The sequence below is a fragment of the Gasterosteus aculeatus genome, chromosome 21, assembly GCF_964276395.1.
Source record: "Gasterosteus aculeatus chromosome 21, fGasAcu3.hap1.1, whole genome shotgun sequence".
Classification (NCBI taxonomy): domain Eukaryota; kingdom Metazoa; phylum Chordata; class Actinopteri; order Perciformes; family Gasterosteidae; genus Gasterosteus; species Gasterosteus aculeatus.
This window is the reverse complement of record NC_135708.1, coordinates 4,236,408-4,263,752: the sequence shown is the minus strand read 5'-3', so window position 1 is coordinate 4,263,752 and position 27,345 is coordinate 4,236,408. Positions and strand designations below refer to the sequence as shown.

Sequence of the window (27,345 nt, the reverse complement as noted above, 5' to 3'; positions counted from 1 at the left end):
CATTAGTTATTTGAAACATTAGTTGATGAAGCACAAACGATTTAAATGGACAGATTAATAAAACAATAAGGCTCTCGCTCAAAACGTCGTTGTTCAACAAACGCGGCGCCCTCTTGAAGTATTAAAGTCAATATACCGCATTGTCCGCACTCCAAGGCGCACTTAAAAGCCTTTAATTTCCTCACACAACGACAGTGCCTTATAATCCGGAGCGCCTTATATATATGGATCAATTGGTTAATGGGTTGATCCATACTGGTTGTACACGGCGCTCAAGGCGCTCTGCCAAACACGGCAAAGCTCGTCTACGACGGCGAGATGCTGAGCAGCGCTCAAGCGCGTGAGATATGGAGCTGCTTTCAGGGCGCGTCGGAGAAACAAAGCTGTCGTTCTCGCCGAGCACTTCATGAGATTAAAGAGCGAGAGACGGCGCCCTTTTCTCTACAGCAGCTGAACCATCTTAACGGGGAAAATAAGTTATTCTAAAAGCAGCCGAAGATTTAAGGCGTGGTTGGCGAGGGGGGCGGTGGGATCGATCGGACCCTGAACGCACCGTCTCCACCTCCCCACACCCCCATCCACCCGCCCCGACGCCAAACGTTTGACGGCTATGGCGTCAAATCACCAGCCAGTCTGCGAGCTGGACGCATCGGTCTTAATGTGCCGGTAATGATGGTAAACGATGCTTGTAGCTGGTTGTCATCTACGCTCCACTACGGTTACATAAAGGTGGCGTTTGTGTTTTCACACATGTGTGGAAATGGGCTTCTATAGTTGTGTGAATGCATCGCTCCAGCCAATCCAAAGACGGGGTTTGTAACCAATCAGGTGTAGAGACCATGTGACTGGCTCCGCCCCCTTACTGTCAGAAAGAACAACAGCGAGCGCGTAGAAAACTCCTTCGAGCGCGAGCAGAGATTCTCCTCGCGAGCAACGAAGGTCACGATTCGCACATGACTAATTCAGCTTCTTTCCGGGAGTTTTTTGTGCTTTCTCCCCTATCAGGTCTCCGTAGATCGTAGTTCCTTCTGGACCCTGGTCCTGACAGCTACCGTGGCCCTGCTGACGCGTGTTGTTGCCATCATCATCATCATCATTATTATTATTATTTTAGATATTAATCATATTACTGTACTCGTAAACCAACATTACCCTCTCCTAAAATCTCTGTGCTCTCCCTCCCCACAGGCCTCTGTGGATGGTGGTTCTATGTGATGGTGGTTCTATCTGATGGTGGTTCTATCTGATGGTGGTTCTATGATGGTGGTTCTATCTGATGGTGGTTCTATGATGGTGGTTCTATCTGATGGTGGTTCTATCTGATGGTGGTTCTATGATGGTGGTTCTATGTGATGGTGGTTGTCCCTGCAGTGGTCCTGCTGTGCGTCTGGTTTACTACTCACAGTTACTTCAATCATTTCTGTCATATAGTCTCATGTATTATACATTGTTCATTCTGTACACATGGCATCATTGTAGTCTGTCCATCAGGAGACGGATCCCCCCCCCCACTCAACGGCTGTACTGTTTGCCGGTCGGACCGCCAGCGCCGCCGGGTCCATAGCAGGGTAGTCCAAACTGTTTTCCCGAGGGCCACATACAGGAAAAATATCCAAAGGACTGGGCCCCTCACTAGATGTGATGTATACTGCCTCACTTCTAATGCAATGATATTGGAAAAATCAATCAAATGCAGGTAAATTATGTTTGATAGTTGAACATGTGTGAAGAAAAACAGCCTCCATCATAGCTCTCCATCAGTAGATCTCATTTTATTTTTTACTGAAAGGTTGGCAGCTCATTCTCTCAGTGAGCCTCAGATGGGTTCTTGTTAGGTTGTAGTTAGAAACCACGAACTGGACGCCGCGAGTGTGTAAATGTAAATGTGTGGACGGAAACAGAAAATAAAAGAAACGTGTGCTGAACAAACCTGCGGTGGTCCTTCCAGAATCCTGAAATCCACACGCGTCACAAATGCATTCGCATGACACGAAAAAGCACAATTTGCCTTTTTCACTTCCTGCGACAGGCAGTCTGCGCTTTTACCTCCGTGCGCCTTGTTTGTACCTCGCCGCGCTTTAACGCGCACATTGAGGAACAAATATGCGTGGGCACAAAAGCGCTGGTCCACGAGGCCCCGAGTGTGCAGCGTTCTGAGCCATGCACCACAACGTGGAAGTCAACACCTTCCCTGTATGTTTGGGTTTCGCCTTTCCAGTCTCCACCACTCAAAGCTCAAAGTGCATGTCAACACCTGCTGCCATTCCAGATGCCACCTGCCCGTCAGGAGCAGAAATAATCCCCAACGGGGAAACATTCAGAGTAATCTGGGGGTCCGTATCCCGCCAGAGGACACTGTCCAATATGGACAGCAGGAGCTGAAGATCGGACTGTTAGGGTCTCTATCTGCTTAGCAGTTTTTCCCCATCTGTGCTTTTGTTTTGTTGTTTTTTGTTGTTTTGTTGTTTTTTTGCCACTGATCAGGATCAGGGCGCCTCGTATTTATTTTGTCAGATGTAGCGCACCAGTTTGTATGTTAATGTCCCGCAGTGTCAGACCCACGGAGTACACGTGACTCGTTTTAATCAGACTCTGGTTATGGTGTCGGGCCTCGGGTTTCCACACCAGAACTGCTTTATCCCCTGACAGACGTCGGTGGAGTTTCCCTCCCGACTCCAGTTGAGCCCGAAGAGCACTTTCTGTTCCCCTTTTGACTGTTTGCCTTGTTTGTTTTTTTCTTTTTCCCTTCCCAGGTCGTATGGGAAATACAATCATTGGCTACAAATCAAACTGCTGTGCTTGTGCATTTGGGTCGACCTACTACTCCCCCTAACGTGGACGTAACGGATCGGAGGAGAACACACAGAGAATGAGGAAGGACACCAGGAGAACAGAACGCACTGTAGAGCAAACGCTCATATTTATTTTACCCAGTAAGTATTAGGAAGTCTGTCTGGAGACGAAAATATGTCATTCCAGCAGTAAAATACTTTCACTTCACTTTTCAATTCACTGCTGATGCATTTGGACCTGACAGTGTGTCTTATGTAGGCTGAGCTGCTCTTGACACGTTTAGGTCCCTGGTCCTCATGAAGTTGTTACACCTTTGCCAATTTGTTAAATTGCCTTGCAAATAAATGCTTTGCTATTTGTTAAAATCCAAATCTTTTCACTTCCACCATTTGTTCTTGGCCCGGCTCCTCCGTCACATTTTACAGCCCATTGTGGCCGCGAGTCAAAACGTTTGCCGACCTGCTATAGACCTGTCCTATGAGGGACATCTATAGACCTGTCCTATGAGGGACATCTATAGACCTGTCCTAGGAGGGACATCTAATGGACAACCAAGTACTGCAAGCTGGACTATTATGCAGTTATGGACACAACACAGGGGGTTCCTGGGCCTGAGAAGGGAAGAAAAGGAGTTTAATAAAGCTATTAAATGGGACTAAAACTACTTACATTTTAGTCTAGTTTTCGTCAACGAAAACTAGACTAAAACTAAGAAGGATTAAAATGACTAAATGTGACTAAAACTAATATGCATTTTTCGTCTAAAGACTAAGACTAAATCAAAAATAGCTTCCAAAATGAACACTGGTAACTTCACTTCCTGCCTTGTCCTGTGATTGGCTGCCGTGTCATGATTGTTTCCACCTGTGTCCAATCACCTGCACCTCCCAGTGTATTTAAGCCGTGTGCGTCTCTTGTCACGTCATTGATGAATGTTCTGGAAGTTCAAGTCTGAGGCCACATTTACACATATTTACAGTATTTACAGAAACAAATATTTCTGCCCCTCTGTTTTCAAAAAAGTTTCTGTTTATATGAACCCGCATAAATACGTCCCCGGGCGCCATCATAACTACGCCAAACCTGTAGTCGGCAGTGTAACGAGAAGGATAAAGACGTGCAAACCAATCAGAATTCTCAAAACCAACAACAAGTCGCATACTGTGACGTTTGACAACCTAAAACTCCGTTGGACCGAGTTCACACGCAAACACAAACACTGAGTTTTCAGAAATCTCCACTTTGGCCGGAGATTTTAGAAACGATCGTTTTCCGTGATAAAACCTCTGTTTTTGTGTAAATGAAAGGCCAAAACGTTTCCCCATCGTGTAAACGGGGTCTGAGGGTTCCTGGTTCCTGTCTGCATTTTTATCCCTTGGCCTTTTTTTGATTTGAAGTCTTGACTATCAGTCTTTTAGTTTCCCAAAGCTCTGCGTCTGGGTCCTGCCTTCCCCGCCACGTGACACGGGGCTGGGAGGCTTGAAGCTGCCGTTTGGACGCCAGCCCGGTCGGCTCGGATGTCACCTTGTGGCCGACTACAGCTTTTCGCTCAAAGGGGGCGGCACGCCCGCTGCCAACCAACCTATCCAGCTGTCCCAGTTTGACCCTCCATCGGGGGGGAGACTACTGTACCCGGTTGCGCTCTAAGGGCTTAGATACTGTAGGACTGATCTCAGGACGACACCAGAACTTCTAGCCTGTGGAGGTCACCTGAGGTCACAGGTGACTTTGCTGTTATATAAAATACTCAACCTGCGCAGCCACGAGACAAAAGATCTGTGGTCATCCAGGATTCAGAGAACCGTAGTTACTCACGTAACTTTTGTTTTGTATTGATATCATCTTCATTCCAGTTGTTGTGATTTTATCAGAAGATTTCTGTTATTAACAACTGACAGATGTTGAGATTAAATACAACTCGAGTTCCGACCACTATTTAGCTGCTTGAAAGTGATGGGTGGAGATGTTCTTGCCATCCATTGGTCCTTGTAACTCACTGCACACCTGCACATATATTTCAAACACAGAACTGAATCTCAACATTGAAAAAAGCTTCACTGCCACCCAGTGGGGGGAGTGCAAATCTACACTCACAGGTACACCGGGAGTCCCTGGATCTCCATCTGTGCCTCGCTCCCCCTGCAGAGACATACATCAGGATTAGATGTTTGTTTGCACACGTGCTGGTTTGGCTTTGTGTGAAAAGGTCATGATTACTACTATCAGCCAATAGGAGCGGCCCGGGGAGGGACAGGGGGGGAATTGGCTACTGGTGACCTTTAACAAGCCGGACTTTCCATCTCTTTTCCTGCAGCACTGTCACACAGCGCTCCTTCCTCTGCTCCTGACGCCTCTTTTCAATTACAGCGCGTAAGAAGGAAGCGACGGAGTAACGGAGCTCATTGCTTCCTCTGTGTTGATGCTCAGACGTTTGATGTCTTAATGATGTGAGATGGACTTTATGTAGTATATTTACTGTCAGTCTCTTAATATAAGGTATGATATGACAATGGAAGATTATACAAAGCCATTGAGACCCTTAAGTCCACACAGCTGTAACAGGATTACTGTACTTATGTTTAAACAGGCCGAGTGTCATAATGTGTCTGTTTACAGAGGAGGTATTATTTGATTGTATTGTGTGTGTGTGTGTGTGTGTGTGTACTGTACCTGATTTAGTTGTGGTTTAATAAAGGACAGGATTCTACCCTGTCAGCCGCATGGGGAGTGACCAGAGACGCACAGGACGCCGGCAAAGCCACCGATCAGGATCAGGGCGCCTCCTATTTATCAGCTTTCACGCACGGCTTTTGAAGTGAGAAGGACGACCTTCAGCACCATTTAAATGAATCATGTCATCTAAGCAACGTATGAACAAGTACATATCATAGCAGCCATTACTATCTACAGTCCAACATGCAAACGAAGGCTATAAATCATTCATAGTGTCGTCTGTTACCATTCGTTCTAAACCATCCAGGTGTTATTTGAAATGGTGCATGTACCATAATAGATGACTTTCACCTTGTGACCTTTGAACCCAGACAGTCCCGTGGCACCCGGCAGCCCTGGAAACCCCGACTCCCCTGCCGAGCCCTGTAGAAGTGAGAGTGTAAATCAATGGCTGCCATCGAAGAAACCACAGTGGTGCTGTTCTGCTGTGTTCCTCAAACTGGCCCATTTCACCCCACGTGTCCCACCATCATGTCCAAAGAGGAAGCACATACAGGGGAAAATAACGCTAGAGTTCTTTCCAGGTGTGTCTCTCCTATTGTGTGTAGAAACTTGCCAGCTGCTTCAGGGTCAGGGGTCGCCCTAAAGGTCACCGAGCCAGAAGCGACTTCCAACAGGAACAATCTGTACCCGTCACCAACAGATACAGGAACGCTTCACACTGTTCGTTAGTAAACGTATGTTCTGCAAATGAGTCCAGATAACTTTTTCCATCGAAGCTAGAAGCTAAAAACGCAAAACCCCAAAACCAATCGGTAGCACAGACGACGCTGAATGCAGCTGTACGCCGTTGGGGGGGTTCTAAGCCCATTGTCACTTCATCTTCACTCTGTGGTGGTAAAACGTTCCACAATTACCGTCCACACGCTAGGCGACCACATGCATGTGTGTTTAGCCCAGTATCGCCATGTTTTATAGGCCTTGATACCCTCTCAGTGACACTTTTTTTCAGGCGATTCTCAAAATTCAAAAGTTTTTTTGTGTGATTTATTTCTTCACTCGTAAAATATACCGTGATTTTTAAATAGCAAAAGAGATTCACAATTAAAAACAAAGTTGACTTTTTAATTGCTGAAAACGCGTCACTTGATTCCAATAAAAGTCCAGCTGTCAATGATCAGCAGGACCCCAAGGGAAGTAGGAACTTTCTGGCACGATGAGAGAGTGATGTTGGTTTAGAAAAGAGAAAATGTAAAGCTGTAGATGGGGCACGTTCACGTGCACTGAAAGCCGCCCCCCTTTCACACATCGGTTCAGTGTGTAGTTGTTACCCCTGATTTCACTCTGTGCACTAAAGACTACGATCAAGGGCAACAGCAGCTTTGTTATTTCCCTGGACACAGCACACCTAGCTGAAGATGATACTGTGACACTAGATATATAAGAGAGAATGCCTGTAATTATGAGACGATTAAGTAGGTCTCAAAGAAAACACAAAGCAAAAGAAAGCGTTGAAGACAGACTGACAGACAGAGGGGGAGGGGGACCATTGTGCTGGCTAACCTCACCTTCTGGCCTGGTGGACCAGCAGGTCCGGTGGCTCCTGGGTCTCCACACCTCCCCTAAATGAAACACATAACACACTTGTGAGGGCCTTCTGTTGGTGACACAGATGGGCCTCCCATGTGTACTCAGGCAGAGTAGCTGCTCGGGTCGACGTACTCAGCTACTTCCCACCACCGGAAACCAGCACAAAGCAGGAAAGATACGATGTCATTTGTTACCGGTCAAACACTTTGCAATGTTTTCCTTTTAAAACCACCATTCTCTTCACAGCTGCTTGAACAGATCTTGAGCTGGTCGGTGCATCGCAGGTTGGAGCTGCTTGTCGGCACAGTTCACCATCATATGCATGAAAAGGCAGCATTCTGCTTCCCAACCTTTCAGCGATGCACCGTCTGCGCTCCAGGGCTGAAAGTTATGATATCCCATCTCTGTTCGGACCATCAGACCAAGTTGCAAATCCCCAAACTACACGACAGTGCAACAACACATGATGGGAGTTCCCCTTGGGTCTGTGGCTACACCCCTGACTTGAGTTCTTTATGGGAAAAGATCAATTTGTCTAAATGTGAACAGTCTTTGGCAGTGTAGCACTTCTATTTAGAAACAATTTCATTCCAAACGAGTTGCCTCCCTCTCAGCAAAACACTGTTTTCTCTACGGGAACATCAAGAGAAGTGGGAGGGGGGGGTTGCAGCAGCACATTAGCATAAAGACTCATTATAAGGTACGGACCTTGGGACCATCTGGGCCAAAATCTCCGGGCGGCCCCTGAGGCCCCTGGGCTCCCTGGATTCCCTGGACGGAGAGAGATATGGAGGGAGAGGAGGAAAGGGAGGAAGGAAGGGGTGAGAGAGTGAGATGGGAGACAGGCACAGAGCTCTGGGCTGGATGTGGCAGAGTCTGTGATGGCTTAGTCAGAAGGTACTGAGGGGAGATGAGATGCCTTAAGTCCACTCACAATGCACACACACACACTCCCAAACAAACCCATGCACATCCACACGTTTGCATATTGAAGAAAGCATTGTGCCTTTCCCAGAGGAACCGATGAATCCACAGTGGCGTAATCGGATTGACTGTGAGGGAAAATAAAAAGTATGATATGAGCTCCAGGTCAATAACAAGCTAAAGATAACGATGTATATACTCCTCATCGATGAAACGCGATGGCACAACTGTAGAAAACCAACTAACCAACGTTCCACATCTGACATCTTCAGATATTTGTGAGTACGATGTCATGCTCCTCTTGTCAAGGTGTGCAGAACTCACAGACTGCATATGAGACGTGGACAGAGAACCGTCAATCCCAATCAGCTGTTTTTGTGTCACAGAAAGAGTTTGAAGCAAATGCAGTCTAAAAAAGGCCCAAATCTGTAATGGAGCCATGTTGGGTGTTCATCTACACAGGTTTCCTTCATGCTAATGTGCATGCATTCCCATCCAGTGGTCACTGCACTCTTCATTACACATCTGTGCTGTCTCACTCCCCCCACAAGAGGGCACCGAGCTACAGGCATACTTTCCAGGGACCACATGGAGGCGTGTACTCACACTGCTGTGCTGTGATTGTGTGTGTCCACGTGTAATCTTGTTTACCAGAGGGGGGGGGGGGGGGGGGGCCCTGACTGTGTGTACAGCTGTAAACCCACACACACTCATCTGACTCTGGCTCTAAATTAACAGCCACTCACCACCTTAATGGCATTGCTAAGTAAATCAAATGGGCTCACATGGTGCCTGGGCTGAATGAATCATCTCATTATGAAGGGAATTGTGCTGCTGGAAGACTAATGGGTGAACAGGGGGCCCCTTACTCACTCATAGGTAACCCCTTAGGATTCAAATGTGGACAAAGTAAGTAAGATCTTAATAACCGGCCCACTTTACAGGTTGACACAGATTTGTCCTGTAACTACCGTACACCTTAAACCTACGTGAACTTCCAGTCGAAGGTTGTTTTGACAAGAATGCTTCCAACGCTGAGCGAAGCTGGAAGTGGAGGAGCCCCCGCGGACCACTGAGAACGTGTTCCCTGACAAACGAGCACAATCCTCTAGTGCAGTAAGGTGGGGAGTGATTCCTGCAGGAATCGCGTTGGCTATGAACAAGGGTCAATACTAGGAGACGCCAGCGCATTGTTTCAGCATGTTGGGAAAAGAGGGATGGTGATGTTGAACCAACCAGCGCCCCGTTTGTTCCAGGTCGTCCTCTTGGACCCGGCAAGCCGCCCGCGCCCTGAAAAGGCATCAAAGGGAAACAATCCATTAAAGCTTCAAGACAATTCTAACAAGTCTTGTCGAGTCCTACTGTACCTGAAGTCCCTCTGGGCCCTTTTCACCAGGAGAACCCTGGACACCCTGTGGACGACACAGTAAAGGTGTGAATACATACATGAGGTCTCCATCTTTTCAACTAGTGGATGTATTATGTATCCTCATCCTTAATCATTTGGAACATTTGTCATTCACATCAAAACGCTGGTAAATATAATGAACTGGATTGAGGTGCATAGCTCCTGTCTTCAGGCCTTCAGTGATGTTCCACACAGTCCTGCCTCAATGCGTCCACCTGCTAATACCTTCATCATGACGCCACGGCTGCAGAAACTTCTCATTTAGACAACAATGCACTATAACTGACCGCACTGTTGATTCTGACGGCCTCGGGCACATCTCTTGGACCACATGACGGCTGACATATGATTGGATAAAAGCTCTAACGTAAAGGCCGGCGCTGACAGGCCGACACTCCTCAAAGCTCACCATGGAATGTCTCATCGTCCATGTGCAGACCAGAAGACGAAGGACGGCCTTGTCCGTCGTGTGTCTTAGTGTGTGCACGTGTGTGTTTGTGTGTGCGTAGGCGGGCTAGAAGTGGCTTTACTAGAACACAGAGATGTATAAAAGCACCAATGAAATAGGAGCTCTCTCTTATGTCGTTAAAAAGCAGTAGCTTGTAATATGGACAGAACGCTCAACTCTCAACGCTTAACTCTTGACATGCATCACATGATCACATTTTAGTCACTCATTGCATCCAGCCTTCTGTAGGGCATCAAATCCACATCAACTCACCGGGGCGCCTTGAGCTCCAGCAGCACCCTGCACTCCCTGAAGACACAACAGACACGTGAGTATTTCTCCCCTTACAGGCGGTTTGCCATGTGATCATCATCGCTCATTCACATGTTCCTGTGGAAAACACGACTGAGAAGATAAAATGTGGAATATAATTCACACGTATTTATAGAATTCATCAAACTGTAACGACAATGCAAAAGATTGATTCCGTGTTGTGTGATTTAATAGTTATTATTATTACACATGTAAAATACAACAACCCTTTTGTCCAGACATTAGCTCATCAAAGAATGACATATTTGTAAATAAACACTATATACAGAATTATATATCCATATAAAAGTTGTCCTATCTGTTGCGCTGCAGGGCCTCGGATCGGTGCACATTAGTTTACTACTTTTGCTCGAGTGTAGAACTTCCCTCTCGTCTCAGCTACGTCACACAAAGGGAACCGTCGTGAACTTGTGTTACTGTTTGGGGGTTTGACGCACACGTTGTGTGGTGAGGAGATCTTGTGAGGCGGGAGCTTGTTAAAACCAAAATGAACAGCAGCAAATAAACTCATTTTTAGATAAACAGACACAACAAAGCACGCAATAAAGTTTTAACCATCCTCGAGATCGCAAAGCCCTCTACACTGTTTGCAACATCCACGTGTTCCAGCGGGGGCCACGCTAACATGCTAACACGCTAACACACGCCCGCTGGCAATGTACACGTGAAACTAGCTGTAAAATATGTTCTGTAACTTAGTATTTTGAGAACTGACCAGATTCTCTCCGCTTCCGTGCGCTTGTCCCTCTTGACATATTTGCCAAGCGTCACCAAGCGTTTTCCCACCTTATACATTTACCCGCTACTCGCTGCACGCGGCGGCTCCACCCACCAGCGGATAGAACGCGCTCGACGCCGAGTTAGGTTGAGGAAAAATGTGCTCTATAAATAAGAATAACTGTAGCGCTGGTTCAGTTCTTTAAGTACGTCACCATGAGGTTGAAGGCAGTTTCTTTTTGTTTCACTCTCTGCAGTCACAGAACGTACCACAACTGAATGAGTCTGTTTACCTCTGAAGTGTCTCGCCGCACTACGTACACGAAGCCATACGGGCCACATATCCCATAGTTACACAAGCCCACCACAGCCCAATAAATGAGCAGATGACACACTGGTGGACGACTGGACAAGAGGAAATAGAGAAGCAGCAGGCGAGCTGACTGACCTGTGAGCAGCCTACGCTGCTGCTTGGGCCTGGTAGAGCCTGAGGAGACTCAGAGCCTCACTAACTAGAATGGGGACGTAGAAGACCGACAGTTGGCACAACCATGCAATAAAAAAACCCATTTTATATCAAACTCAAGCTTGGTCACCAGGCAGAGACGGAACAGGAGACATTGTTAAGTATCTTCATCCACGAGGAAGAGATTCAACGGACAAAGAGACGGAGAAATCCTCCAGTTGATGTGGTTTGGCCATCTGATGAGAATGCAGGCAGATACAATGCCCATCATAATTAAAAAAAGACAACCATGGTTAAAGGGTTGGTTTGTGTGTCAAATTACAACCGTCCACCAAATAACAAATTCCCTCCAAAAACTGTGGGAAAGGCGCCAGTAGGCAGCGCAATCCTGAATGAAATGGTGGCAGGAGAGGTAAAGGGGACGAGACAGTCAGCAAGAAGTATGTGAATATGTGAAGAAAACCGTGAACTTTGTTTGTTTGGTGTGTCGGGAGAAGCTAACAAACAGTGTTGTGGTCACAAGTAAGCTTAAAGGTTCCCTCCAAAGCAAACACGCTCATTTACCAACAGGAACTATTGGGCCCCCGGCGTGCACAGACTGAGAGACGGGTAACTGTCACAAGAGAGCTCTCAAAGCTAGCTACGTAGTAGCTGACCCGCCCACCACCTCCAAAATCCCCCCCACGGTGGCAGACGCTGCTACTGGCTGCCTGCAGAGCCATGGTGAGCCAGATGCTCGGCCCCCAGTAGATGAAGTTGCTCTACACGTGTTATGCATGCCGACATGGGAAGAATCGTTTTTAATATAAAAATGTTCAGACAAACGATTTGCTGAGAAAAGAAAAACCAAGAAGCTTAAGACAAGCGGCCAGCTGCTACACAAGCGCCTGTTAACTCTGACCTCAAATGACGTCACCACCACAGACAGCATGTCTGTAAACTGTCATTATGAATAGCCCCTCCTGTGTGTTTGGGGGGGTCTAGAAGGTTCTTCATCTGCCTGCTTTGTGTGAGTTGTCTTTGGAAGCCTCTGTGTTGCACGTCTTGTTAGTACTTGAGTAAAACAGCACCGGCAACGTCTCCATGATTAATCACCTCATCAAATAGCTTACTGAGTAATGACAGGAAGGATTCCCAGAATAACAATTTAAACATGTGTATATTGTGTACATTGTTATTCTGGGAATCCTCTTTGTGGTATCGAGGATTCTTAAAGTAAAGGTCTGTTTATCTGCTGCCAAAAGTGTTAAATGCACATTGAAGAGTACCTTGAATTCAAGCTGAAGTCATATTATTATTATCATATTATTTGTAGTCAGAAATAATCTCAACGTGATTTCTAAATGTATCACTTTCTTCATTTAAAAAAAGAAAGACTTACTTACACCATTTATGCCCCAGTTTGTCTTGAAAAACAAACTTGTACCGATGGGTTTGAATGCGAGCGTCAAGGCTTGCTTTGTTAAAATAATAATCCCAGAAAGTTGGAAAAGTTTGGAGACAGAACACATCCTTTAGTATTTGTATTTATTTAACTACATCTGTAATCCAGCAGCTGGAGAAGCTGGAACCTGCACATGAATTTAGGAAGTTACTCTGAATTTATATTAAATTAAACCCAAAAGGCTTCCCTCTGATTTGTACAACGTTCCCATTTGATCAGTAAAACATCTTTTACAAAGTCGTCTTACAGCCAACAGTTAAACTACTAGTAATTATAGGGAAGCAATGTGTGATAGAACGTATTTTAATCTCCCTGTGACGTGGAAACCAAACATGGCTGCATCTGAAAATCTATAAATGTGGGTGCAGGAAAATCAGTGCCTGATAATAAGAGGCTGACACCAAGCTGATTATTTTTAATTTGTTTGACTTGAGTGTGAAACATCAAATCCAACAGTGGAGCTTGAAAGCTAATGTGGATGAAAGAGAGCAGTGTTACATGGGGGGCTGTTTGGGATTAAAGAGCAAGCTGAAAGCCTCAAGGCTTCTGTAGGGCTCATTAACATTCAATGGAGCTGTCATGGATGGGTGGACAGAAATGATTTACAGTCAATGGAGACCTCAGGCGGAGACCACATTGTGTGCTCATTTAGTGCAGCAGATAACATCTGCTTTTGACTCCCTTGCTGTGAAGTTCTATTCCTGTCCGTTCTATGGTAACTGGCATAATGCTGCATGGTGGTCCAAATGCCGTTTCAAACAATCTGCCTGGAAAAAATCCCCCGTGCGATAGTTGTCATTAAAGCCGGTAAACTCCCAGAAACAATACAGAGGACATGACTTCCGTGTTTGCTGGTCCTGACCTGAGGCTTTCACAGGCGTCATGGGGAAGGAAATCCAGTGGACCCTGGTTACGTTCCCAGTTCCCCAAATGGTGTCTTAGTGGCACCATTTAGACGTCATGGTCCAGGACCCTGGAGGGGAAACACTTCCTGGCCCCTATGGACGTAAAGCAGCACACATGACCACCTGCTGTTAAGTGAACTAAGTGTGATGGCAGCTCCGATCCCTGAGAAAGAGCGTGTTTGCTTCTAAAAAGTAGCAGCGCAGTGAATACTGAGAGCAGGTGTACAACTCTGAGCCCGATCACCGACCAACGGGTCGACCTGACAAACACTACACAGCAGTGGAAGTCGTCTCCTGCAGCACAAAGCTCAGCATGTCGCTGTTTGGTCGAGTCGTGTGGGTTTCTGCTTCGTCAAATACTCCACATTGACTTACTGTCACCAGCTGAGGAGGAGTCTGGTGTCTGGGCGGAATCAAAAGGTTGGTACGACTGTGACGCTCTCAGCTCACCTGTGGTGTAAGCATGGTCACAGGTCTCCAAGACAAATATTAGAGAGTAGCTAACATGTGCACCTAAAGTCCTTCATGTTTGCTGATCGGTGTGGAGAATTTGGTTTATGACAATGAGATCCTTAATGCCATACGTCTGGCTCTGTGTCGTATCAGCAGAAGCACCAGTAGAATGTTCAATGATCCCTTGAGCTGCAGGAAGGAGGGATGTGTGCTTGTTGGTCTAGTGGCCTCAGGTCAGGTCTAGATTGCTCCATGAATGTGTGAGAAGTGAACCATTACCATCCCATGTATTGAATGTTGCAGTCTGAAGGCCCAAACAATATCGTCAATGCAAACCCTCCCCCTTAGTTTCCACCGAGGACCGGAGGAGACTCCGTCATGTGGACTTCCTCTTTGTGACGGATAACAGAAATGCTTACAGCCGTTTTAAGTGTTGAACCACAATGTTTTTACCAAGCATGACCAGATCATCGTTCCCTCAGTGTTGGTCAGGATGGTAAATGGACATTACTTTCTAGTCTTCCAACCACTCAAAGCGCTTTAACACCATGACATCATTCATCCATTCATACCCTGATGACAGGAGAACCACACACAGAGCCACCTGCCCATCAGTAACTAACATCCACACACTAGTCACAGCTACAGGAGCAATGTTGGCTTAAGGACACATGCGGGTCAGTCGGGGTTCGAAGTGCCAACTCTGATTGGAGGACGACCGTGCCGATAGAAAACATGTCTCCCTCTAAACGTAACTGAGTATGCAGCTTGGTTCCATGGCGGTGTCATTGGCAGGAACCAGGGTTGCTGGACCCACAGAGAAGCATCACAGGCTCCACAGTTCAGCAAATGAAGCGTCTTTCTGCTCCCTGCTTTGTTTCTCACAGCTTTACTGTTCCGGTTCACTCGTATCTAATCAGACCTGTTCCCAGTAGCAGCAGGCAGCTGTTTTCATGGATGTGAAGCGGAGGAGAGGGAGACTACCCACCAAGCAGCATGCCGATACACTTTGAGATTAGCTGCTGAACATGGTGGAGTATTTAGCAGCTAAAGAGCCGGATGATAAACAACACGACTGTGGCTCTACACTGACACACACCTCTCCTGTGGCTCCATAACGCTAACTCTCTCAGAGGGTCATAAATGGGCTTCTAGCTGCTGTCAAAACGTAACCAGCAAAGAGACAGAGAGTGAGACAGCTACTTATGGTACACACACACACACACACACACACACACAGGTCCTACAGACAACACAACAGCTGACATGTTTCATTTCAAGCAGGACTTATTCTGATATTCATTTAGAGCAGATCTAGGTAAGGGGGTAGACCTTCAATATCTCACTGAATGGACTCTACTTCTGTTTTGGAGTATTCCAACGGCTCAAAGTACTTCATGTTGTCCACCAGCCGTTCACACAGAGATGACAGGAGCTGCCATACGTGTACCTGCCCATTTATACCCATTCACGCACACAGGGAAGCCTGCAGTAACCGTGTGGGGTTGAATGTCTGGACCGAGGAAACATCCACATGGATCAGGAGGATCAAACCACCGGTGGAAGGACAGGTGTCAGTTGGGTGTCGTTGTGTTATTGTACTAAAACTTTTCTAGATGTGTTGAGTTTAAAAAGAATAAACAATACTGACAGCATTTAGTTTTCCCCAAATTGTGGGGAGTGATTGAATGAACACAGAGAAGCCAGTCATCGTACCCCCACCTCCACATGCACACATATGGGCTCCAACCGTGGGCCACCATCCTCCAGTTGGTGCAGAGCACATTTGTGGGAGAAAGAAGCTTATTTTGATAACAAATTACTGAGCAGGCGAGTACAACTGGTGGAACACTCAAAGGAGTTCAGGGAAATCTGAAAATAGCATCGCACACTTGGAGCTGGTGGGCGTGTCCACATGTTTGCACTTGTGTGCATGGGCTCTTTCATCAAGCCACTGGTCCTTTTCCAGTTACTTTACCACACATCCCACCCACAATGTGAATGTGGTGTGTGCTCCTGCACTGGTGACACAAGGGGAGCGTTTTCTCCCAGTTATTGTTTCACACATCCACATTGAGTTTAGTAAGTTTGGATCTGAAAAAATCGGATCCAAACCACATGTGGGGGTGGTTTGAAATGCTTTCCAATCCTACACATCCCTTTTCCTCCCGATGCTATGGATGCTCAGATTACATTTTTAAAGTGCAGACGTTCTGAGCAGAGCACTAACGGAAGCTGAAATAAATCATCTGCTGCCACTTTCCGTTTGTAAAGCTGCGTCATCAGCCTACATTTTACCACAGCAACTCATCAGATGAATGATTTCTGGAACTATAAATACAATCTGATCACTGGCAAATAACAGTGTGGACGGTCTCTCTTAAAGCTCTGAATCGAGGAATGAATGGAATTCATCTGCAGTCTGAATTTAGCATTTGTCTGTTTGATAATCTCTTTGTTGACGTGGGAAAAGATTATTTGTGTCCTTCCTCACACAAAAAGCTCCCTTTTCATTTGCAGAACCCGGTGTTAAAAAATAAAGTACAGAAGTTTGATAACCTATAGAAACTGGAGCCCAAATGGGGGATGCCAGTGCATCATTAGCACCATTAGCACTCATCCCCGAGTGTGGCTAAAGATACGCTTGGAAGGCTACACTCTAGACAAAGTCCAAAGTATCACCTTGCAACCAACCAATGGTTCCAACACTGACTGGCTCCCTTCGCTCTCCACCTAAGAGTAAACCCTGGAATGGGAGCCCTCATGTGATGATTAAACATGGAGGAGACGTCTGGTTGGATGTAGATAATTCCCTGTTGGAAAACATGCATTTGTAGGGAGACAGAGTTTCACACAAGACGAGCCGTTTGCAACTGCAATATGCAATTCGCTAGAGGCAGACAAGTTAAAAAACTGTATGAACGTCTGTTCACGTCTGTGTGAGACCTCACATACCCCTTTTCCACCAAGGCAGAACTGGTGCTAGTTGGGAGCCAGAGCCTAGTTTCAAATGGGTTCTTTGGTTTTCCACCACCAAAGCACCAGCTCCCAACCAGTTAACAACAACACAATGGACGCTACTAGGCAAAAAGGCGAGCCGCGCGAACATGTTTGATCCGCCGTGTTTGGATGTCGATGTAGGTCCGCAAAGCCATGAACATCCATAGCAAAGCAACGTCCGCCATTGTTGATGATGTGTTTGTGTTTGGCGCAGCCGCGCTAACGTTGCTGGGAAAGATGAGACGTAACTGTGACGTAGGACTTGGCTCTGCGCTCAGTGCGCTGGCTCTTTAGCCGGTGGAAAAGCAAACCGGTTCTTTGGAGGCTCGTCAGTTGAACCAACTCCGAACCGGCTCTAGCTCTGGCTCCGAACCAGCACCTGGTTCTTGTTGGTGGAAAAGGGACAGACGCTCTTTGGGCTGAATGGGAGCCAATCGCTGCCTCCAGGTGTCAACATCTGGTGTAAGGTTTTCCCCAAAGAGCCTGTAGCAGCACACAGTAATAATGCCGAAGGTTCTAAACCATCAATGAGTGTAATGTCTTTACTTTTTAATTCCAACACACTGATCTGTCTCCACAGCAGGAGCAGCCTGCACTGACCTTTGGTCCTGGGTGCCCAGCAGGTCCAGCGGTGCCTGTTAATCCCGGCTCCCCCTGTGTGGATGATCAGCACACTCTGAGAGCAGTGGCAGCCAGATTCAACACTATTACTGTCCCGTCCATGTAGACAAAGGACAACACACACACAGAGAAGAGCGCCTTCATTCTCAGCTAAAGGTGGACTTTACTTCACTTTATCTTTACACAGAAATAGTTAAATGAATAGATCTTACCATTGGTCCAGCTTCTCCTGCTGGTCCTTGATCCCCTCTCTCGCCCTGTAAAAAAATAATGATGACATTAGGTCCTGATGTTCAATATATTCACATTGTGTATCTATCAGTGGTCTTTGTCTTTTTTTGTATTCTTTTGAGAACTTCTCTAGCACTGAGGCGTTTTTGGCCTCTGCTCAGAGTCCACTCACTAAGACTCCCATATCTCTGCATAACTACCAGTTCTTTATGGCACACAGAAAACAAGTAAAATAAGTATTTGCATGGGCTGTATCCCTTAAAAGGACCTTGGCTAATCCTCTCCTTTGTGATAGCACAGTATCGGTGTAGAGGTTTTACTGTGAGTCAAGCAGAACAAATCTAGAGAGGCTTTAGTGGAGGCCTCACAGGAGAGTCGCTGCAGACGAGTAAAGTGCAGTTTTTTCACATCTGAGCGAATCATGAGCCGATGTTCAAGTGAAGCCCCTTGTTGCAACCGACAGCCAATGGAATCAGGGCAGACACATATGGGGAAGAGTGACAGCTTCCTCAGCCAGTGCAGAGCGACGGATGACGTTTCACGCTCAAGTGTGAAAGTTCCCCCCCGACCATGAAGTCATTTGAAAAATCCCTGGAATAACACATTTCTGTCTTGGAAAATGGAAAAGTAAAGGAGCATTTATGATGACAAGCAGTCATGTGATTCGGCGGCTTGGTGTTTGTTTCCCCATAACTGGGAAGGTTTGTCTCAGATATCATCGTAATCAGGGTGGAATGCACTTGCTGTTTGGCGTCTCGGTTCCTCTGTTAGCATCTAGCTTTCCATCGACGGGTTCTAGCAGTTTTTATGCTGTACATTTATAAAAGGTTTCTTGAACCAGAATCATTTGGCAAACCCACATCTCTTCATTTGAACACAACAAATATTGTTAATCCTTCGCACAGTTTTACAAATGAGCCCTCAGGACACGGAGACATCCTGCAAACCCTGAAACGTTTCCGTATTAGAGGTGGCAAATCGATCAATCAATTAATCGATCAACAGCAAAGTGGATTCCGTTTGTTTTCATCTCTTACTCTGCACCGCTAACATCCAATCACAACACTAATCAGGTTGAATGCAACATTTGGCTTTTGTATGTACAAATTCATTATGAATATTTAATTAGATTGCCACGTGAGATTAACATGAATCTTCTGCATTCTGGCTTTTTTATAGTAATCTGGCCTCATATGTTGAAAGAATAAAGGAAATCATCAGGACACTTGGAGACGAGGTGAGATGCCAGACGAGGCTTGATGTCTTACGAATACAAATCTCTTTATCTTTCTGATGATCATAGTGAGTGCTCTGCACGTTGAAATAACTCTGTTGATTGAACCAGTAGTTCAAGGCGAAAATGGTCCCTCTGTCCCTGTGAGTAGTGTCCTTCATTTGGGAACATATTAGGTTTGGTAGCAACAAACGGGTTCATTTCCACTGTTACATACATTCATACATTGCATATTAATAAAACATGAATATGCACAATGTTTGACATCCAAGAAGATTGACAGGAAACACGGCCACCTGCGGCTGGCCGGAGACACCTGCTCCCTCTCCAAAGTCCGTTATTATTCTGGTTAGCACAACATCTGATCAGTTTCTGTCTCAACTGGTATTAAGGGAGTCCCACCTTGGGTCCCGGGGGTCCTGGATCTCCTGATAAGCCTGGTTCCCCTCGCTCTCCCTGGGCAGTGGCAGCAGACTCAGTTATTATCAGTACTGTCAGCAGGTTAGAAAAGCCACGACACTGAAACAAGTGTTTCTTTAAAGATCTACCTTGATGCCTTCTAGACCAGGCTCCCCTCTTGGTCCTGCTGGACCACCTTCTCCCTGTCAGAGGCATGACAGTAAGTAAGAGCATGTAGTCAAAGTCATTTTAGAAGTACGTTATGAAATCCATTCAGCATTTTCTTCCATACCTCTGCATTAATAACGGTCAAGTGCAATGACCTCATACAAGTAGTGAACTTTTAACAGGGCGAAACCTGGAGATGTTGTTATCATGACCTGAGAGATATCCGGGGTTATCCATCCCCTGATGCTAAAACTCATGGTTTGGAACTCACGAATCGGATCAGCACAAAAGAAAAAGCATAGTAAAGTTTACTTTCACGTTGTTTTGCACTAATTAGTTGCAGATCAATGATAGTGACTAATAAAAATAGTTTGGGTGGAACAAGAAAGGTGGACAAACTGATAGATAACGGATCTAAATGTAGAATAACACCGCGTGGAAGGAACTTAACAGGGAGAGGTGAGCGCATTCAGACACTTTGTCCATTATGAAATGCAGTAAGTAGAAATTGAGACTTGCTTTGTGGTACCTTGAAGATGTTGTAATAGAAGCTACTTCTTACCTTCATTCCTGGTGATCCAGAAGCACCAGACTCCCCAGGTTTCCCGTCATAACCCTGGTGAGAGTTATAACATAAGCTGATAATATCATTTGCATACAAATTGTATCCTGAAAATGATCTGCAGCAAGAAGACAGGGTAAAAAAAAGTGGGAAAAGGGGGGGACACTTACAGGCACACCATCAGGCCCTGGTGGTCCATCCCTCCCTGTCTCCCCTCGGACACCCTGAGACAAAAATGACATACTTTGAGGTAGGCAGTGTTGATCTCCGGGTCTCTCACATTTTGGAGTGTCTTAAAATGATCTTTAAAATGAATGGAGGCCAAAACGTTTGTGATTCCCTGACTTTTCATTTTTGTAAATGGTGAATTGGCTTCACTTGAGTAGCGCTTTTCTAATCTTCCAACCAAACTGCTTTTACACTATATGTCATCATTCACCCTGTAACTTACCCAGTTTGTGAGTATTGATGAATGTTTTGCCTTTATTACATATTGGGTTGATTTTGTTGTGCATTTCCTGTTTAGAGTTTGATGCTTTTATTTTGATGGCGGGGCTTGGGTAAAAAACTGGAAGTGAATGGTTGACAAAAGACCGCGAAAGGAAAAGGAACGAATGGTGATCAGTTAACGGGCGGTATTAGTGCCACCCCTCCCCCCGAAAGGCAAAAGCTGTTAAGGTTGTTTGGGTGATTTAAATGAATAAATCACCCAATGAAGCAGTAAAGCGTCAGACCACCTGTCGGGAGGGATATGCAACACACCCATTCATACGCATACAGGAGCACACAGAGCCACCTGCCCAACAGCAACCAACATTCACCCATTCATACACCGTAGTCACAGGAGCAACATCTGTCCGTCCTGGGAGAGGGATCCTCCTCTGACGTTCTCCCTAAGGTCTCTTCCCTTTGTTCCCCATGGAAGGGTTTCTCACTTTTGGGGAGTTTTTCCTGGCCGATGTGAGGGTTTTGGGACAGAGGATGTCGCATGTGTACAGACTGTAAAGCCCTCAGAGGCAAATTTGTCATTTGTGTAAAATGACTGGAATTGAATATCGGGTGCCTTGCCCAAGGACACGTTGACTAGCAGACTAACGGCGTCGGGAATCAAATCGTCGATCTTCTGACCGAAGGACAACCGTGCTCTCCACTGAGGAGACCAGACAAACTGGTGCCGGACACAATTGACCTTTGCCAGAGTCTGGTCTATTGCCACTAATTGACCTCTGCCCCCGCATTGAACCCTTCTGCAACAACGAGTGGACCAAAGAAAGAGAAAGTCGTCTGAGTGCCGGGTGTGTGATGAGGAGTGGACACCTCAATATGTCTTCACCAAAGTACGGTGAACAGACAAGGCGAGAACGGACGGCTACTGTACGGCAAACAGCTATTCAAGAACCAAGGCACGTCATTTACTACAAGTCTAATTATCAAAAGCCAGCAAGGGGAGCTTTTGAGTTTTTGAAAGGATGCATGGAGAGACAGCAGGTCTCTTGTGTCCAGAGAGCAGCAGGACAGTGACTCACCGTGTCCGCGGTCATCGAGAGGCTGAACCTCGGTGCACACTTCACCACTGATGGATCGCCAAACTTAAGAGGAAAAAACACTGGGCTGCTGAAGAGAATCCAGGATAAAAGCAAAGGGGAAAACCCTGAGCTGGATGTGCTTTTACTACACCAGGAAGTTCTGTCTGCACTGCAACTCGACCGCGTGGTGATGTTGTAAAACTCATGTCGGCGAGTGTGGGAGCTCAAAGGGGAGATTTTTTAGTAGTTAAACGGGAAAGCTGAGGATTCTCCACGGCTGAGCGACGCCCTTTGGCTTTGTGATTTTGAGTTTGCTGTGGACATACTGACACACATGCATGAACTGAAGGTGAAGCTACAGGAGAAAAAAGCCAAGTTGACTTTATTCTCAAGACAAATTTAAACAAACGATCAACACAGAGGATTCTGTGTTTGGCTGAGAGCAGACGTTTAGCGTGATCAACACCTCAGATCTGCCCTCAGAATCAGAATTGCCACAAGCAAACACACCAAACGTTGACGCTCTGGCAGAAAAGGGACCAGCTACACTGCTCCCACTGAAATTAAGAGTACGTTACCTTATACGTTTTAGGTAATCGCTTTTACTTCTAATTCATATTTGTTCACACACACACACTCTCCATCCATCAGCTACTGGCCCGACCCGTCTGTCAAACTCGAAAATGTTGTCTCACCCCTGCTGTAGCCCCTCCATGCAGGGAGATGCGTTTGGGTCACGTGATTTGGAGCCATGCACAGAAACTCTGTTACTACTGCTTGTGCTCATGCAGCGAATCAGCAGCTCTGCATACTCCGCCCTCTCGGACTCACTGGGTGGTGCCCTTGGTCCTCTATGGTTCTGTTTGGCGAACCATTGAGAAACTGACCTAGAGTGAGATTATTGGGACTGCCTCCCTAATCTTACCCCAAATGGTGCTTTGCTGTTGGACATCAGCGCTAGTCGTGCATCGGCCACAACAAACGCCAAACTCTTAGTAGATTCACTTTTTGTTATTGAGTACACATCGTTTTGGTTAATTGGACGACTAATTAAATGGGTAATAGCCAGTTATAGGACCAGCATGCACCTGGGTGACGTATTGTTTTTACCAGCATAGGAGAGCAGCCACAGCGTATGAGAGCATATTAGGAAAGGCAGCCAAAGTTTATGTGTTTGTTGGCTTGTTTTGTAAGCAAAATGAATACGGAACCAAAGGAAAGTCTGCTCTGACAATCCGCTCTCCTGCTGCGTCAAAGAAACTAACCAGTGGTGCACCAGTGGCCCTTTGACACAAATGTTCATTCATCCCAAGGACAAATGGCCACTACACATGCCCTGCATGGTATCTATAGTCATGAGCATCCGGTAGTGATCAATGTGATGAATGTTAAAAGCTGCCAGAATTTGCTTCATTTGTGGGATGGTTGGACTTAGACAGAGGTCAAAGAGCTCAGACGTCTGAAGGGAAGTCAGAGTGCAGCCACTGCTGCTTCACCTTGAAACGCCTCCTTTTTGACTTTTTACGGTCAAGTCCAACTGGTAAGATGGCCGAGGTGGGCCGAGAACATACTGGAGGAACTACACAGTAAATTTACCAGTGTCAAAAAGGCAGTGTCAAACTATTTTAATTCTTCCGGAGTTCTTCCAACAATGGACAGAGTAAAATTGAACCAGAAAACTTCCAGTGTTGGTGAAAATAATCGGAGTTAACAGAGGTTTTACTCTGTCAGTGTTATTGACTCTCTCAGGCCCTGATTCAACACTGATTAGAGCAAGATACCTTCCAGAGTATCACAAAAAATACTCTGGAGAGCCCCGCCCACCAACTTTCCCGGTCAAACTGAGAATGTGGATTCTGGCATCGCCATCTTCCTCGCATCGAAATACTGTGGTAAGTCTTTCTACTATTAACTATTCCCGTTGTTTTTCTTCATTCGAGTAGAATCTGTATAAGAATAAAGGGACGTATTCATTCACCACACTAGTCAATGTTGGGTACGTGTCTTCAAATACCGAATTTCAAATGGCTAACGTGATATCGGGTCGGCGGTTAGCTTAAATGTAGCAGCCACATGTCTGACCACCAACACCAAACTGAACAAAAACGACACGAGGTAACGTTAATGTCAGCGAGGACGAGCTGTCCTGGTGTGTTATGTGTCATGCTTGCACATTTATTTCAGTAAAATGACGACAAAAATTCGTTGAAGCAGTCATATTTATTATTTCTATTTGAGCCGGCGCAAATCGCTTTAGCGTGTCACAATTTGGTTGAGCATAGCGGGACATGTCGCGGACATGCGGACGGGCTCATAGGACCCGCTAGTTCACCGGCAGACGGCGGAATGCACCGAGTCGACCCAGTTAACGTGAACCGAGCCGCGGCTCCGAGAGGCTCGGTTCACGTTAGCTGCTGCTGTAGCCATAGACATATAAAGAGTAGACGCTGCATTGGCTGCTGAGGCGCAAACAAATAGTTTTTATTATATTATATACCAGAATAATATTACTGTTACGCCTACTATGAATATTAAAATACGCCGAATCATGTTTTCGGTGTCATGCCTACAAAATCCCGTGAACATCCGCTTTTGTATTCAGCGAGTGATGCGCTGACACTTCGTTGCGCCAGCTGGCACTGAGTGGAGCGGGTGACCGGTCCAAGCTGGCGGCCCCGCGGCTCGTCAGCACCACTAGGCAGCAGCGGTCGATGTCTATTCTTTATGTCTATGGCTGTAGCTGCTGTAAGCTTAATTTATGCTTCCACGTTACGGCGGCGGCGGGTGTGGCTGTGTGTTTCTGCGGGTGCCGAATCCTTGGTGAGCCGAATCTCATATTGAAGCGCAGGCTACGTAGAAGACGTGAATTTACAACACTGGTTCACCCACTGAGGGACCTGGATGAGCAAATGCACTTTCGATACTTTCAAATGTCAGCAACTGCCGCAAATTACGTTCTGAGCGGACCAATCACAGCACTTGCGGTCCACGTCAACTCGACTCGCAGTTAGATTTTTTCGGAGGTGCACGTCAGGCTACGGCGGAGGGGTCTACGTAGTTACGTAGTTACTTAATATGTATATTTTCCTTTTTTCTTTCAGATTGTTCTTTAATGTACTGTGGTGCTCTGGTGGTAAGTAATAAGTTGATGTACTTGACCGAAAATGTAGTTGTGTTTGTGATTTTTAAAGCTGAAATAGGGTATTTTCAGGTTGTCAGCTTGTATGGGGTTGTAGATCATAATGTTGATTTCAGTTTGCTGTCTTTGCAGATACCATCATGTTGATCAAAACATTCCTGTCATCCAGCACCAACCAAGATCTTTGCCACTGTGATAAGATGTGAGCTTTACATGTTTTAGGTTTACTTTTGATGCCAATATTTCATGTTTACTTGGAATAAATATGTATTACAGTATGGATACAATTGTCTGTGTGTTTTTCCCCCTGCATAGATATGCAACACTGGTAGGAGTTGGTTAAAAATCAACACTCTTTGGAGTGATTTCATAATCAACATAGTGTAAAGTAGGTTTAACACTGGAAAGGTTATTTCTTTTATAACTCTTTAGTGTTACATGTGAATAACACTATGGGTGTTACTTCTTACATAGTGTAAAACTTGATTGACACTTCTTAGAGTTAATATTATTACACTACACTGCACCTAGTGTAAAATTTTAACTCTTACCAGAGTAAAATTGACTCTGGAAATGTAACTCTGTGTTCAGTGTACATTTAACACTCTGTAGATAGGGACCATATGTTCACTGAGGTAGTGTTAAAATTGACTCTTTAAGTGTTGTATTAACACTGGCGATTTTACTGTGTACGTATCTGGTCAAGACGCAGCAACTTAGAGATCCCCAGAAGAGCTGGAAAGTGTTGCAGAGGTGAGCGGCATCCTCGACCTGCCTACATGATGACCTCTGACCTGGATGAGCAGATAGATATTTCTACCTAAAAGCTGCTTATACAATAAACATCACTTGATTACGCTAAATTGTTGAAATGGACGGTGTGTTTCAGTACTTCATATTTAAGGAACTCACCATAAAGTACACCAGGAGATTCCAAATACCTCTCTGGGTGAACATTAGAAGTGCGTCACTCACAGCAACTAGATGTCCTTAGAGGCCATTGGAGGACAGAAGTTGAGGTTGGGAAAAGTACTTTTCTGCTATGAAGCAGCATGTTTTCTATTTTCCAGTGTTCCATTTGAGGATCTGTCTTCCTCTCCATATACTGTACGTCAGTACATTCCAGTTTGTACATTAACACTAGTGGTTATGATAACCTCCATTTGAATGATGCAGCATTGACTCCAATAGGAGCGGATGTATTATTGCCACAAAAGAAATGTGTGCACGTTGTGCAAGAACTGCATTGCGTTCCAATAGCTGTGGTTGTATCAGTACTGTCCATTACCTCCTTCAGGTCACGTGTGGGTGCACGAGTACACGAGTGAGGACGTGTGCGCACGTCTTACCATGGGACCGGGCGCCCCACGCTGCCCTTGTGGTCCAACCACACAGTCGCAGTCTTCTTCGTCCGCGGTGGCTGTTCGATTCAGAGGACACTGAGGAGACACAGTCTAAGCTTCATCGTGAGGACAATAAAGCATCAGGAGGACACCAACAGTAAGACTTATGGAGTCATTTCCACTCTGCACTCACCTTTGCTTCACACGATCAGAAAAACAGTGTTGTTGTTTTGCCGAGGAGAGTTTTAGATGTATTATATTAGGATTTATTTGTTGATATAAGAACTAGTGCAGGTCGATTTTTATGCACACAATTCAAATGAGTTCAAAAGTAGTGCACTTTTGTTTAAAAAGTACTAGTTTATGAACAAAAGTTGAAATTAATAGAATAATTTGGTTTTAAACAGCAGTATTACTTTTACACTGTAGCAGCTCAAATATTTATTCTACATCCCAATTGAAACATTAATGCAATCAAATCAAATATAAAACCCGCATCAATACTGATTGACGTGGGTGACATCCAGCCTTCATAAGAACACATTCATATTCCTCCCCGTATCATTATTAATGAGCTCTTCTCATTTTCTTTATCCAGCATGTCAGTAATTTGCAAAAGGAGAACAGAGGACAGACACTGCACTTACCCTTTCATCGTCCTGCATGAGACAGAGGACAAGAGAAAAAGGTGATTGTCATTATCATCATTGTAGCCTCTCACACGCAGATACATGCAGAAGTACACAATGTGACCTTTACAGGGCAGATTACAGTGGATAAGAACACATTCATCTCTTGATCTGTGGCGCTCTGGTTCCCCTCCAGCAGGATACAGGGACAGCTCGTCACTGTCCACTCCTTAGCTGGTCTCACTTCAGCGGGTGCGTCCTCATGAGGACCGAGCAGTCACCGAAGATCACCTTCTCTATCTGCATGTTATACATTTTTGTTATGAGGCTTTTACTGTC

At 45.7% G+C, this 27,345-nt stretch overlaps 1 protein-coding gene and 2 long non-coding RNA genes across 6 annotated transcripts in view; 2 read left to right on the top strand and 1 right to left on the bottom strand.

Moving 5' to 3' along the window:
* Nucleotides 1-27,345, top strand: part of LOC144390403 (uncharacterized) — a 111,098-nt gene that overhangs the window by 26,768 nt on the left and 56,985 nt on the right. The gene's annotated exons all lie outside the window — the stretch shown is intronic.
* LOC144390317 (uncharacterized) lies at nucleotides 2,811-26,698 on the bottom strand. 4 transcript variants are annotated; one of them, XM_078096822.1, is made up of 14 exons: nucleotides 26,384-26,524; nucleotides 20,540-20,593; nucleotides 20,370-20,423; nucleotides 19,789-19,842; nucleotides 19,643-19,696; nucleotides 17,988-18,032; nucleotides 17,755-17,808; nucleotides 10,110-10,145; nucleotides 9,348-9,392; nucleotides 9,217-9,270; nucleotides 7,765-7,827; nucleotides 7,035-7,088; nucleotides 5,818-5,889; nucleotides 2,822-4,932 (listed from the first exon to the last, which is right to left on the bottom strand). In XM_078096822.1, exons 1-14 carry the CDS (start codon nucleotides 26,384-26,386, stop codon nucleotides 4,726-4,728), a joined length of 849 nt encoding a protein of 282 aa, XP_077952948.1. In that variant the 5' UTR covers nucleotides 26,387-26,524; the 3' UTR covers nucleotides 2,822-4,725. The 4 variants fall into 4 exon arrangements, with proteins under 4 accessions (XP_077952949.1, XP_077952950.1, XP_077952948.1 ...); XM_078096825.1 differs by lacking the exon at nucleotides 2,822-4,932 and adding an exon at nucleotides 5,469-5,600 and having other exon boundaries at nucleotides 26,384-26,698; XM_078096823.1 differs by lacking the exon at nucleotides 10,110-10,145 and having other exon boundaries at nucleotides 2,811-4,932.
* Nucleotides 22,769-25,316, top strand: LOC144390345 (uncharacterized). The gene is made up of 3 exons (XR_013454369.1): nucleotides 22,769-23,787; nucleotides 24,997-25,028; nucleotides 25,167-25,316. It is a non-coding gene; the product is annotated as an uncharacterized LOC144390345 (long non-coding RNA).

Bases quoted from the DNA above. Each gene is read 5' to 3' on its own strand.
- LOC144390317 (XM_078096822.1), bottom strand. The intron at 19,697-19,788 runs GTAGATCTTTAA...GCCACTGCCCAG, and splicing joins CTGGTCTAGAAGGCATCAAG to GGAGAGCGAGGGGAACCAGG. The intron at 10,146-17,754 runs GTCAGTGCAGGC...TTGTGTCTTCAG, and splicing joins CTGGGCACCCAGGACCAAAG to GGAGTGCAGGGTGCTGCTGG.